Source organism: Ahaetulla prasina, chromosome 4 (assembly GCF_028640845.1).
Source record: "Ahaetulla prasina isolate Xishuangbanna chromosome 4, ASM2864084v1, whole genome shotgun sequence".
NCBI lineage: Eukaryota > Metazoa > Chordata > Lepidosauria > Squamata > Colubridae > Ahaetulla > Ahaetulla prasina.
Window position 1 is genome coordinate 11,339,404 of NC_080542.1, and position 14,760 is coordinate 11,354,163.

General features: G+C 44.9%; 1 protein-coding gene across 1 annotated transcript in view; it reads left to right on the forward strand.

Moving 5' to 3' along the window:
- Positions 1–213: 213 nt before the first annotated feature.
- The window catches only part of SUPT16H (SPT16 homolog, facilitates chromatin remodeling subunit), a 57,385-nt gene continuing 42,838 nt past the window's right edge, over positions 214–14,760 (forward strand). Inside the window, exons 1-3 of the mRNA XM_058181036.1 lie at positions 214–406; positions 13,857–13,949; positions 14,060–14,230. Coding sequence (XP_058037019.1) covers positions 215–406; positions 13,857–13,949; positions 14,060–14,230 — 456 coding nt within the window. The 5' untranslated portion in view covers position 214. The remainder of the gene's footprint in view (positions 407–13,856; positions 13,950–14,059; positions 14,231–14,760) is intronic.

Genomic DNA, 14,760 nt, shown 5'->3' on the forward strand with positions numbered 1-14,760 from the left:
CATAAATAAAATGAAATAAACCAATGCTTATAAGCAACCAAAGTTAAATAATAAAAGAGTCGTGAGGCGGGGGGGAAGGGAGGAGGAGGGAAAAGAGGTGAAATCCTAAGGGGCGTTTCTATTCCGCTTAAAGGTAAAAGGAGAACGCGCGCGAAGGTGAACCGCAAGCCGTGCGGTATAAGTCTCGCGAGAAGAGTGTGAGGGAGGGGGGAGGATGTGGTGGAAAAAGAGTTTCCACTTCCGGGGTCGCCCCGAGGAGAGAGGTCGCGGCGGCGGCGCGGGCGGGCGGCCGAGCGAGCGAGCGGGGGAGGCGGGGCGACGCGTGAGGGAAGCCGCTCCGATGGCGCTGAGTCTGGACCGCGAGGCGTACTACCGCCGCGTCACGCGCCTCTACAGCAACTGGCAGGTCAGCAAGGCCTCAGGCGCGCGAGACAAGAGAGCCCGGAGCGGAGTGGTGGTTTTTTTTGTGTGTGTGTGGGGGGGGGGTTTGGAGGGGGCCGGCCGGAAGAGCGGACACGGGGGTCGCTTCCTCCCACCTTAAACCCGCCGGACTCCCGGCTGGGGGTTGAAATAGGCCCGGCCGCGATTGGGACGGGGGTGGGTGGGGGCTGGTGGGGAGGATGGTTGGTCGTTAGAGCATCCTCCGATCCCCTCCTCGGAGGCCTGACGGACTTCCAAAGATCCCATCGCCTCGTAAGAAACGCCATTAAACCGCGGAGGGGGCGGGGGGGGGGCAGCTGCCTGGTCGACCCTTCCCTCTCAGGAGGGGTCCAACGAGGCCTTCCAGCCTGACTTAATGTAGCTTCCCCCCCTCCCGCCCTTTGGATCCATCCAGCCATTTGGTATGCGGGTGGTCCTCGACTTACGACCACAATGGAGGGGGGGCCTTTGCCGTTGCTAAGCGAGTCGGCGGTTAAAGGAACTTTGACCTATTGGACAGTCTTACTTGCTGGGGCGGTTTAAGCGAATCGCTGCCGTTGTTAAAAGTTAGTGACTTAGTTGTTAAGCGAATCCCGGCTTCTCTCCCCCCCTGCCCCCCCTTGACCTTTTGCTTGTCAGAAGGTTGATTGCCTGATCTTGGGAGCAACAGCGATGGTCGTCAGTCTGAGACATGGGAGGTCCTCGACTCACGGCCACAATGGAGTCCAAGATTGCCCTTTGCTAAGGGAAATAGTTTGTTAAGTGAGCTTGCCCCCGTTTTACGATATTTTTTTCTCCTGCCACCGTTGTTAAGTGAATCGGTGGTAAATTAGTAAGCCGGGTTATTAAGTGAAATTGGCTTCCCCGTGGACTTTGCTTCATCAGAAGGTCGCAAAAGGAGGATCATGTGACCCCAGACACTTAACAAAAAATGAGTCGGTTGCCAAGTGTTGGAATTTTGATTACCATGATCCTGGGGATGCTGCAGTGGGAAAACGGGAAAAAGTTGGGAAAACGGTCACGAGTCGCTTTTTTCAGTTCTGTTGTAACTTCGAATGGTCGCTAAATGAACTGTTGTAAGTCGAGGCCTACCTCTATTAGTGCGGGGGAGTTGTTGCGCTAAATTAGGGCGAATGGAAACCCCAACGGACAGAGCGAAACTTCGAACGATGTTGATGGATGTTGGCGAAAACAGGCTGGGTGGGTTTGTTGCCCCAGAAAAAAGGTTAAAATGCATTTTTGCAGTGATCACACAACAAGTTTTGTTGTGTAGGAAGCCAAAATCAAAAACTTAAGTCTAGAATGTGACCCTGGTAGAAGAGATCCTGGGTTAGCAGTTGTTGTGTCTTGCCCGCTCTCACCGCAGCCGGGGTCTGCTTATCTGCTTCCGAACGCTGAAGAATGTCCTCCCGGCCCCAGCCCTGGCTCCATGCCCAGACAGGCTGAGGAGGGGGCATCTCCCGGCCCCAGCCCTGGCTCCATGCCCAAGCAGGCTGAGGAGGGGCATCTCCGGCCCCAGCCCTGGCTCCATGCCCAGGCAAACGGAGCAGCTAGACCCCTCCCCCTCCTCCACAGCATGTGAGCCTGAGGAAAGTTTATTTCCAACAGCTGCTGATTGGAGTGACCCTCGCATCAGAAGACTGGATAGGCGGAGGCAACAGAAGGAAGGGAGGGGCAGGCCTTAATGAGTGCTGAGTCATGGAGCCACACCCCATGGCCTATATAAAGGATCTGCTTTCTGGCAGTCTCTGAGTCAGGCAAAGTCGAACTTATCTTGCTGAAGTCACTTTCTGGTCTCCTGCCTGCTCTGAGGACTTTGCTAGGACTTTGGGCAGAGCTGCAGAGGCAAGCCTGATTCGGATTTCCCTGACCCGGCCATCAGCGGAGGAGTGGGACACGACAGCAGTTGAGGGCAAGGTGAATACAAAATGTCGTGTGCCTACAAAGAAAAGTGTGGTTTTAGGTTGTAAGGACACAATGCTTGTTTCCAAATTGCGGTTGTTGCCTTTAAAAATCAGGCACCGAAATTGGCGTGGAGCTCATAAGAACTTTTCTGAATTTGGGAGTGAGTCACTAACTTTGCAAAGTGGCTTTTGCACACACAGAGACACACATACACATGAAACACAAGTAGCCCTCAATTTACAACAGTTCATTTAGTGACCGAAGTTACAACGGCACTGAAAAAAAGTTGACTTACGACCATTTTTCCCACTTACGACCGTTGTAGCATCCCCACAGTCACGTATCAAAATTCAGCCGCTTGACTCATTTTTATGACTGTTGCTATGTCTCAGGCTTCATGTGATCCACTTTTTGCGACGTTCTGTCAAGCAAAATTAAAGAGGGAGCCAGATTCATTTAACAACTGCAGTGATTCACTTAATGACTGTGGCAAGCAAGGTTGTAAAATGGGACAAAACTTACTTTAAGAATTGCTTTGCTTTGCAGCAGAAATTTGGGGCTCAGATGCAGTCGTAAATTGAGGATTACCTATGCTTCAGGCAAAGTAAAAGTTACATAAGTGGTACATAGGTTACAAAAACAAATGATACCTACCTTTGCATATGCGATGTGTCGGAAACCAACTAATCGAATAATACAAGACAAATTTAGACCTGAGAATTAAAACAATAGCAAACATTGATTCTAGATAATGTTCGGCAAGTGCCAGGTTTATGGATTACATCATTTCTTTTCTGGCTCGAGTTTTGTTTCCTTTCTTAACTCTTTGCGAGCGTATTCAAGGACTTCCAGAATATGCTTCATATTGTTCATTTTCTGAAAAGGCTCGGTTTTTGTATATTTAAAAAACTTTGGGTAAAAAGAAAACATTTGTTTCCTGAACTTCTTTTTAAAAGGAGTCATGGATGCCATGCTAATAACACCTTTATTAATAAAACCTAGAAAAAACACTGCAATTAAATGATTTTGGTGCTTTGATTTAGACATCTCACCTTAATAGTCACCCAATCTGGGGACCACACTTCCAGAAGGATTTGGACAGGATCAGAGAAAGGCAGCAATAACTATCAGGGGATTGGAAGATAAGATTTATGAAGGCAGATTGTCGGGATGAGGATGTTTAGGCTTAAGATAAGACAGCAAAGGGGGAACATGACAGCACTCTTCAAACACCCTGAAAAAATGCTACACAGGAGGTCGCGACCTGTTATCTTTAATTCTGGAGCGAGAGCTGTGAAATAATGGTGTTGACCTTTAGGAATACATTCAATTGTATGTCCATCATCATGGTGTTGATATGCTACTTAAGCACTAGAAAACGCATGTCTTGTCTCTCTCGGTTCTTTGCTTCTCATCAGTTTGATTGGCAAATAATAATTGTTCTTTTTGCCAAAGAGAACACTTAAATAAGGAAAAAGATTTGTCCAAATCTAACTAGTGTCTTCAGGGTGGCTCAGTGGCTAAGACGCTGAGCTTGTGGCTCGAAAATCGGCAGTTCAGCGGTTCGAATCCCTAGTGCCACATTAACAGGGTGAGCTCCCGCTACTTGTCCCAGCTTCTGCCAACCTAGCAGTTCGAAAGCACGTAAAAAATGCAAGTAGAAAAATAGGGACCATCTTTAATGGGAAGGGAACAGCGTTCCATGCGTCTTTGACATTGAGTCATGCCGGCCTCATGATCACGGAGACATCTTCGGACAGCTCTGGCTCTTCGGCTTTGAAACGGAGATGAGCACCGCCCTCTAGAGTCGGGAACAACTAGCACATATGTGCGTGGGGAACCTTTACAGTATTCCTAAGAAGCCAGCCATTGTTGATATAGCAATACACTTTTTTTCTCTCTGTCACTTTGTAATATTTGTTTCACGGTCTCAGCTATCAGTAATGTTTCTCTGCCTGGTACAGTTAGTCCTCGATTTACGACAGTTCGTTTAGCGACCGTTCAAAGTTACAACAGCACTGACAAAAGTGGCTTATGAGCACTTAGATTTAGAGCTATGGTGGCGCAGTGGTTATAGAGTGCAGTACTGCAGGCTGCTACTGCTGCCTGCCCCCTGCCTGCAATTTGGCAGTTCGAATCTCACCAGACTCAAGGTTGATTCAACCTTCCATCCTTCTGAGGTCAGTAAAATGATGACCCAGATTGTTGGGGGGCCAATAGGCTGACTCCGTAAACTGCTTAGAAAGGGCTATAAAGCACTGTGAAGCAGTATATAAGTGTAAACGCTATTGCTATTTTTCACATTTGTGACCGTTGTAGCATCCCCATGGTCATGTGAATAAAATTTGGATGCTTGGCAAAACTGGTTCATATTTATGACGGTTGCAGCGTCCCAGGATCATGTGATCCCTTTTTGTGACCTGATAAGCAGTCAATGGGAAAACCCAATTCACGGAAGAACCGGGTTACTAATTTAATAACTGCGGTAATTCATTTAACAAATGTGGCAAAACAAAACAAAAGTCATAAAATGGGCAAAACTCACTTAACAACATAAATTTTGGGGTCAATTGTGGCCATAAGTTGAGGTTGTTGTTAGTTGCGAAGTCGTGTCTGACCTATCGCAACCACATGGACAATGTTCCTCCAGGCCTTCCTGTCCTCTACCATCGTCTGGAGTCCATTTAAGCTCACACCTACAGCTTCAGTGACTCCATCCAGCCACCTCGTTCTCTGTCGTCCCCTTCTTCTTTTGCCCTCAATCGTTCCCTTCCTTCTCATTAGGTGGCCAAAGTATTTGAGTTTCATCTTCAGGATCTGGCCTTCTAAAGAGCAGTCAGGGTTGATCTCCTCTAGTACTGACCGGTTGAATCGCCTTGCAGTCCAAGGGACTCGCAGGAGTCTTCTCCAGCACCAGAGTTCAAAGGCCTCAATTCTTTGGCACCCAGCCTTTCTTATGGTTCAACTTTCCCAGCCGTACATTGCAACTGGGAAAACCATGGCCTTGACTAGACGCACTTTTGTTGGCAGGGTGATGTCTCTGCTTTTTAGTAAGCTGTCTAGATTTGTCATAGCCTTCCTCCCCAGGAGCAAGCGTCTTTTACTTTCTTGGCTGCAGTCCCCATCTGCGGTGATCTTGGAGCCCAGGAAAATAAAATCTGTCACTACCTCCATTTCTTCCCCATCTATTTGCCAGGAATTTAGAGGGCCGGATGCCATGATCTTAGTTTTCTTAATGTTGAGTTTCAAGCCAATTTTTGCACTCTCCTCCTTCACCCGCATCAAGACGCTCTTTAGTTCCTCTGCCACTAGAGTTTCTAGTTTCTGCCACTAGAGTAGTATCATCTGCATATCTGAGGTTGTTGATATTTCTCCCGGCAATTTTAATTCCAACTTTTGATTCATCTAGCCCTGCCTTTCTCATGATGTGATCTGCATATAAGTTAAATAGGCAGGGTGATAGTATACAGCCTTGCCGGACTCCTTTCTCAATTTTGAACCACTCAGTGGTTCCGTCTCCAGTTCTCACGGTTGCTTCTTGACCCGCATACAGGTTTCTCAAGAGACAAATAAGATGGTCTGGTACGCCCATCTCTTTAAGAACTTGCTACAATTTGTTGTGATCCACACAATCAAAGGCTTTAGCATAGTCAATGAAGCAGAAGTAGATGTTTTCTGGAACTCCCTACCTTTCTCCATGATCCAGCCTATGTTGGCAATTTGATCTCTAGTTCAGTGGTAGTCAACCTGGTCCCTACCGCTCACTAGTGGGCGTTCCAGCATTCATGGTGGGCCGTAGGGGTTTTTTCCAATACTGAAGCACTTTCCTTTTTTTTTTTTAATTTAATCGACTCTTTAAAAAAATTTCATAGCATTATTTAAAAACATTTTCATGAAATTCCCCGGGACAATTTAAATTTCTGAAAATATATTATTTGTATCGTCCATGCGTAAGTTTACTTCACGTTATGTAAGTGAAACTAAATGGCGCTATAGTGCGACTGCAAACAAAAGAACCTCGTCCCAGAACAGCTCGTGCATCTCCCACCACACCACCCAGCTGTAACAGATAAGCAGAGCTGGTAGGTGATGCCCCCCCAACCCAATTCACGATGCGCGAGAGGCATGCACAGACGACGATACACGGCGGATACACTATGGAACCGGTGGGCGGTTAGAAAATTTTACTACTAACAGAGACTCAAAAGTGGGTGGTAGGTATAAAAAGGTTGACTACCCCTGCTCTAGTTCCTAGAGTAGTTGAGGACTCTGCCTGTAATTAGAAACATGGATTTAGATTCATTGTTACTTTTATCAGCTATAGAAAAAATGGTTTTAAAATAAATAATGGTTTGTATTTATGCTCAGATAATGCTATCCTTTTAAAATATCATTTTACTACATATTGTTTCTTTGTTCATGCCCTTTTGCCGTGCCGGCTATGAGTTTGAGCGGATAAATGCATACAGGTAGTCCCTGAGTCCCAGTTAGGGGCCAGAATTTCTCTTGTAATTCAGTGTGGTCATAAAGTGAGTCATGTGACCGGCCCCAATTTTATGACTATTTTTACTACGGCCGTTAAGTGACTCCCGTTTCCCCCCACCACCACCAATTGACTTTGCTTGTAAGAAGCCAGCTGTCGGAGACCACAAATTGTGACCACAACAACAGGAGGCAGCTGTTGTTTCCAAGTGCCCAAATTCTGATCACATGACCACGGGATTGGTGCAAAGGTCACACCTTTGTGTAAATGAAGATTCAATCATCCAGGCCAAAAAATATATTTAAAAGGTAAAAATCATGGCAAGTGGACCAAAGTTTATTAAACCTGAGATGTTCCGTAACTCAATTCAAGTAACTTCTTCAGTCAAAATGAAAAAAAAAACAACTAAGCATAGAGTCAGAGAATTGTTGGAATGCACCATTTCTCGCTATACCAACTGCAGGGATTTGAATTTCGTTTACATTTCCAATACATTTTGGGGGGGGAAAACCCTGCAGTTGGTATGGTGAGAGTTGGTGCATTCCAACAACTTTCTGTCGAACTTAATGTTTTCATTTTGACTGAAGACGTCACTTGGATGAGTAATGAAAAGTCTCAGTTTAAGTTCAAGCACAGAATCTAAGGGAAAATTTTTATAGGATGTTTTATAGATGGCATTTAGATCCTAAGAAATTATCCAAGCAAAATGTTGGAGATGTGAGTGTGATAATGCTACATATTTTCATATCTGGTGGACTTGCAAGAAAATTAAGGCCTTTTGGATAAGAATTTGGTGGATTATACAAAATGTTTTGAAGAAGAAGATTAAGTTCCTGCCACAATTTTTCCTTTTGGGAATTATAAAGGATTGTACGGTAACTGAAACTAAATTGATCTTGAACTTAATAACAGCAGCAAGACTGCTGATTGGACAATATTGGAAGAAAAAAGAATTACCTACAATAGAAGAATGGATATTGAAAGTTATCAACTTGGCTGAGATGGCAAAAATCTCAGCCTTTTTGAAAGACAATACCCAGAAAGATATTTAATTGAATGGAAAAAATGGATTGATTATCTACAAAATAGATATCAGATTAAGAGATATCAGATTGCCTTTGAATAATAAGGATGTATTATTTTAGAATGTTATGTTATATGTTATGTTATATTATTTTAGAATGTTACGTTAGGAAATGAAAAGACTCGGATGAGGTTAATTGGGTTGGAAGGGAAAATTTTAGTCTATGTTTGGCTTATGTTTAATAATACCTTGTGATTGACCCGGGAAGCCGGGGGGCGGGGATGGGGTGAAGGGAGGGGAGAAGGGGGTTTTGAGGGGGTGGGGAGAAGGGGGAAAAATGTTTGTTTGTTTTCTAAAACTTTTTCAATAAAAAAAAAAGTCTCAGTTTAATAAACTTTGGCCCAGTTGCCATGATTTAACCTTTTTGGGTGGCCTTACCTTTGAGAACAGGTGATAAGTCACTTTTTCCAAAACTATCATAACTCTGAATCATTGTTAAATGAATGGTCTGAAATTGGTATTCAGAAGTAAGTAACTTAATCAAACTATAAGTCATGACTGAAAATACATTACCTATAACATTTAAAATGTGCTTATTTTTCCCCTTGTGGCTGGAGTGTATATTACATATGCATATATGACAGGTGCCAAATAGTCCCCGATAAACTGTTTCAATTATTTAGTGCAAAACTATATCAATGATCAGAAAAGGCAGTGATGTATTTTCCTATCATATCACGTCCTATATTTTCTTCATGGGGATCCAAACATTTTAAAAAGGAGTCGGGCGAAATCAAGCTTCTTCCTAGTACCCCCGTTTGTATTTTTTTGCACACTTTTGTGTCTGAAACTTGTTCTAACTTCTAAATGAAAATTAGGATTTTAAATCGTGTTGTGTGACCTGTGAAACACACTTCCCCTCTCAAATTACGCTGCCAATTTATCGCTTCAAGGATACTGTTTTCAAAATGTTCTAGAGGAAAAAAGGGTGACAGTAAGTGAAACAGTGGCAAGGAATATTAAAATATAATAAAGGAATAATTTCTTTACTATCCCAAAGGTGCTTTTTTTCCAAGTGGCAACTGGACTTTCTGGTTTTTCTTTGAAGATGTTTCACTTCTCATCCAAGACCGGGATAGCTCAGGCAGTAGAGAAGCCTGTTATTAGAACACAGAGCCTGCAATTACTGCAGGTTCGAGCCCGGCCCAAGGTTGACTCAGCCTTCCACCCTTTATAAGGTAGGTAAAATGAGGACCCAGATTGTTGGGGGGGCAATAAGTTGACTTTGTAAAAAAAAATATACAAATAGAATGAGACTATTGCCTTATACGTTGTAAGCCGCCCTGAGTCTTCGGAGAAGGGCGGGGTATTAATGTAAACAAAAACAAAAAAAAAAGACGCTTCTTCAGCTCTGAAAAAGCTTGGATGAGAAGCAAAATAGCAATAGCACTTTTATACCACTTCATAGTGATTTTACAGGCCTCTCTAAGTGGTTTAGAAAGTCAGCATATTGCCCGCGACAACCTGGGTCCTCATTTTACCCACTTCGGAAGGATGGAAGGCTGAGTCAACCTTGAGCCTGGTGAGATTTGAATTGCTGAACTGCAGCTAGCAGTCAGCTGAAGCAACCTGCAGTACTGCGCTCTAACCACTGCGCCACCTCGACTCTTTGACACCTCAAAATGTCTTCAAAGAAAAACCAGAAAGTCCAGTTGTCTCTTGAAAAAAACACCTTTGGGACGACTATAAAGAGACTGTATCTCAGGAAACCATTAATGAATTCTTGACTGCATGTTCTGACTGGATAGTGGGGAAGGGAAGGATTTATATTTCTTGCAAGACAGCTGATCATTTGCATCCTTTTAGAAACTCATTGAGGCCATTTGGAGGTTTATCTTTGTCCTCAGGGCCACCTGATTAGTGCAAATGGGTGTGGAGCCCCCTTGGAACTGTTGAAAGGGCTGTGTTGCAGACTGGAAAAAGATGAGCCACACCCATTTTGCACTCCCCACCATCCAGTCAGACCTGAAGAAGCTTCTTGGATGAGAAGCAAAACGTCTTCAAAGAAAAACCAGAAAGTTCAGTTTCATCTTGAAAAAAGGGACAATCGTGACCTCGATGTCTGAGAATCTCGATAGACAACTTGTCCACTCGCAAAGCATCCCTGGCCTGCTCTCGAGTTGCCATAGGCAAGGGGGATGTAAAACCGACGAAGCTGCCAAGAGCCAAAGACAGGAGTACATTCCAGACATATCTTTCTCAAGGCTATATCCCAGGGTTACCCACAGCTGCCAGAGGGGAGTGGTCTGGATTTCTTTTGAAGCTTGGCGTGAGGCTCATGATTTGATTAGGGCATCCCTCGGAACCATGACACATGAACCATGACACAACTATTACCGCACATAGTGTGGTATTTAAAGAGCTAACGTTTGAGCCAGATTCTCTTATATGGTATCTAAGGGCTTTCTTTCTTGTGGGGTGGGAGGATGACAGCTCAAGAAGGGAGCAGCATCTTAATCTGTTGTGGTGGGGCAGGGAGGGAGGGAGGTGAGCTGGTAGGGAGCAGGAGATAAGAACAAATCAGGAAGTGGCTTGCAGTTGGCTGAAAATCTTTTTTATATATCTCTTTGATTGTTGTGTCCCCCTCCCCCTCTGACGACCAGGTCTAGGAAGTCCGTATCAAGCGTGGCCATGAAGCCTCTGCAGCTTTGCCAAATTCCTTTCAGATTTCTCAGGGCAGGCAGGAATCCAAATTGTGACTTCAGCAAACTAAATGAGACTTTGCTTGACTCAAAGGTGCTTGACTCAAGCTGGTCCTTTATATAGGCTGTGGGGTGTGGCTCCATGACTCAGCACTTATCCAGGCCTGCCCCTCCCTTCCTTCTGCTGACGTCGCCCCTCAGATCTCCGGAAGTGGGGATCCTCCCACTATGAATTCTCTTCCTCTGGATCTGCTGCCGGTAATTCCAGCATGTGGCTGGCTCCCTGCTCACACGCTGTAGGAGTGAGGTTTGTTTGTTCATTCCTGACATTCTGTCTGGGCATGGGGCCAGGGCTGGGGGCTGGAGGCATGCCAGGCCGTTCCTCTTCATTATCAGACTCTGAATCTGATAGCAGGCCCGGGAGGAGACGGGAGGGGCCCGGCTGAGGAGAGGAGGGAGGACAAGGCACAACATCGACTTTGCTGGGGCTAGTTGTGGCATAGTGATCAGTTTGGGGTGGTGGAGACCTTCTAATCTATAAGGAAAGACCCCGAGAGAAACACTGCCCTGTCCTGTAAAGTTCAATGAGTTACCACCACAATTGAGTCCAAAATTTGCATTGCTAAGCCAAACATTTCTTAAGTGAGTTTTGACCCGTTTTACAACTTTTCTTGTCACAGTTGTTAAGTGGAGGGTGGCATTTGTTCAGATGGTTGTTAAGTGAATCTGGATTCCCTATCGACTTTGCTTGTCAGAAGGTGTGACCCTGCCGCCACTGCCACCGGGACACTGCAGCCGTCATAAATATGAAACTAATCGCCAACCGTCTGAATTTTGATCACGCGACCACCGGGATGCTGCAACGGTGGGAAAGTCGCTTTTTTCAGTGCCGTTGTAACCTCGATCACTAAATGAACTGTTGTAAGTCGGGGACTCCTTGCATAAGCTGTGACGATTTGGACTTCCCAGTTATGGATTATAAGGACCTCCCAGGCCAAACTGTCTCCTACCCGTGTATATTCTTTTAAAAACTCTTTGACAGTCTAGTTAGCAAACTTCTTCATTCGTTTGTTGCCTTTACTTCTTATTTGGAGGCTGGGTCTAAGATGTTACGGGGACTTCCTTGATTTCTGAGCGATACTCAGGGTGGAAAAACAAGATAATTATCTGTCCCAAATCATACTTTTTCTTGTCTTCCTGCCACTACAATATTCAAAAAAAACCCAAACATGTCAGCTGTTATAATCATCTATAGTTACACCAGTGTATTCATTAACCTGCACTGGTTAATTTGTCTACTTAATTTGTAAGTAGACAAATGGACATCATCTGTATAAAAAAGGTAAAGGTTCCCCTCGCACATATGTTTTAGTCATTCCTGACTCTAGGGGGCAGTGCTCATCTCCATTTCAAAGCTGAAGAGCCAGCACTGTCCGAAGACGTCTCCGTGGTCATGTGGCCGGCATGACTAAATGCCAAAAGTGCACGGAACGCTGTTTACCTTCCCACCAAAGGTGGTCCCTATTTTTCTATTTGCATTTTTTATTTGCTTTCGAACTGCTAGGTTGGCAGAAGCTGGGAAAAAGTAATGGGAGCTCACCCCGTTAGGCGGCACTAGGGATTCGAACCGCTGAACTGCCGACCTTTCGATTGACAAGCTCAGCGTCTTAGCCACTGAGCCACCGCATTCCGATGTATTCATCATATATCATCTATATATAGGTGTATCAACTGTACAAGAATGCTATTGGGAGACTGAGTTTCTAGAGTAGCAGTAGCACTTAGACTTAGAGTGCTTTACAGCCTTCTCTAAGCGGTTTACAGAGTCAACCTGTTGCCCCCCCCCAACAATCTGGGTCCTCATTTTAGCGACCTCAGAAAGATGGAACGCTGAGCCAAACTTGACCCTGGTGAGATTCGAACTGGCAAATTGCAGTCAGCAGCCGGCATTCAGCAGAAGTAGCCTGCAGTACTGCATTTTAACCACTGCGCTCAGTGTACCTAAACCTTTCCAGGCGAAAAAGGCATTGAGTGGATCAAAACCCAAGCAAAGCAGCCAATCTTTTATCTAATAATTCAGGGAAGTAAGTGGGCGACAGAATTTGAATGAGGAAAAAAACTGGCATGTTCTTCAGTATAAAATGTAACGGCTGGGTACATAAATACAGGCACAGGTAGTTCTCGACTTATAAGAGTTCATTTGGCAACCGTTCAAAGTTACAACATCATGGGAAGAAAATGGCTTATGACCATTTTTCAGACGACCATTGGGAGCATCCCCATGGTCACGTAATTTATATTCCAATGCTTGACAACTGACTCACATATATAACAGTTGCAGTGTTCGGGAGTCATGTAATCCTCTTTGGCAACCTTCTGACAAGCGGAGTCAACTGGGAAACCAGATTCACTTCAACCATGTTATTAATTTAACAGCTGCAGTAATTCACTTAACAAATATGGCAAGAAAAGTTGTAAAATGGGGCAAAACTCACTTAACCAATTTTTCACTTAACAACATAAATGTGGAGCTCAATTGTGATCGTAAGTTGAGGGCTACTTGTAGTCCTTGATGTCAGGGTTCTGACGGATACCCTAATTAAATTAGGAGCCTCAAGCCAAGTTTTTTATTAGGAGCTTCATGTTGGCATATTCTGAAGTAAAGCCAGCTCTGACCTCACGTAATTTACACTCCAATCATAACCCTGTTTTCCTCTCCGCCCAGGATGTGTCATCAATCACATTCGTCAATGGAACAATTTCATAGGTTGTAGAGATCATTCCCCTCCGGCCGCTGTAGGTAACCCTGGGAGACAGCCTTGAGAGAGACATGTCTGGAATGTACTTCTGTTTTTTGGCTGCTGTGCTGCTTCGTCAGTTTCCCATTCCACTTGCCTATGGCAACTCGAGAGCAAGCCAGGGATGCTTTTCAAGTTGACACTTATAACCAGTCGCTTATAATCTATTCAAAGTTACAGCGGACCCTCTCAAAATTACCCATTTTCAAAGTAACTATGGCCCCACACACACACATGTGCGCTAACACAACACATACCGTAATCATTTGATTGCATTTTGAGTGCTTGGCAGTCAGCTCACCTTTATGGTGCCCCGTGGACCATGGTTTTTTTTTTACAATTTTTTTGCCAGTTTCCTGCATTTACCTCCTCTGTCTAGCAAAAAAAAAAAATGCCCATTTGGGAAAATGGATTCACTTAACAACTCTATAGAGTGGGACCTTCCACACACGCCACAGCTTTTTTTTAAGTGTGTTAACTAGTAAAATCTCTGCCTGAGGTTGGAGTTCTTGTCTTTCCTGCAGAAGGGAGAGGATGAATATGCGACCATTGACGCTATCGTGGTCTCCGTGGGAGTGGACGAAGAGACCGTCTATGCCAAGTCCACGGCCCTGCAGGTAAGCCAGTCTGGGGCTGGCATGCTTCAAGCAGTTTGCGAAAGGTGGGGTTCTCAGGTGCGGGAAAAGATCCTCATTGGTCACCTGTCCTCTTTGCCCCCGCTCTCCAGACGTGGCTTTTTGGCTACGAACTCACGGACACCATCATGATTTTCTGCGAAGACAAGATCATCTTTATGGCCAGCAAAAAGAAGGTGGAATTCCTGAAGCAGATTGCAAACAGCAAAAGCAACGAGAATACGAACGGGGTGCCGGCTGTCACCTTGCTTGTACGGGAAAAGGTAAATAGCACCAGGATAGCAAGAGCAGTAGTGCTCAGACTGTTGTGGCCCCCCAGCAGAGCTGGCAGCAGATTCGGACAGTTAGGAGGTTGGGGAGGAACATGGGCCAGTCATGGAGTTGGGAAGGCTATGATGAGGGCTCTGCGTTGGAGGCAGAGAGGGGGCCGGGGCCATATGCCAGTTACCAGCTGCCTTCGGAGTCAGACATCAGTGAGGCAAACGAACAGCTGGAGCCTGTTCCCAATGTGCACAAGCGCAGAGTTGCCAAACAAAGGGAACAGCTAAAGAACAAGGGTCGACTTGGGAGTAAGGCCATAGATGGACGATGAATGGCCCCTCCCATAGGAAATAAAAGGGGAGTGGAGTTTGCAGGAGACAATTAGTTCGCTTAATTGAGTTCTTGTCAAGTTTTGAAGATATTTTTGCTTTTAAATTGGTTTTAACTTTTATAGTGACTGTTTTATTTTGGCTGTAAACCGCCCTGAGTCCTTCAGGAGAAGGGCGGTATAGAAATTTAATTAATAAATAAA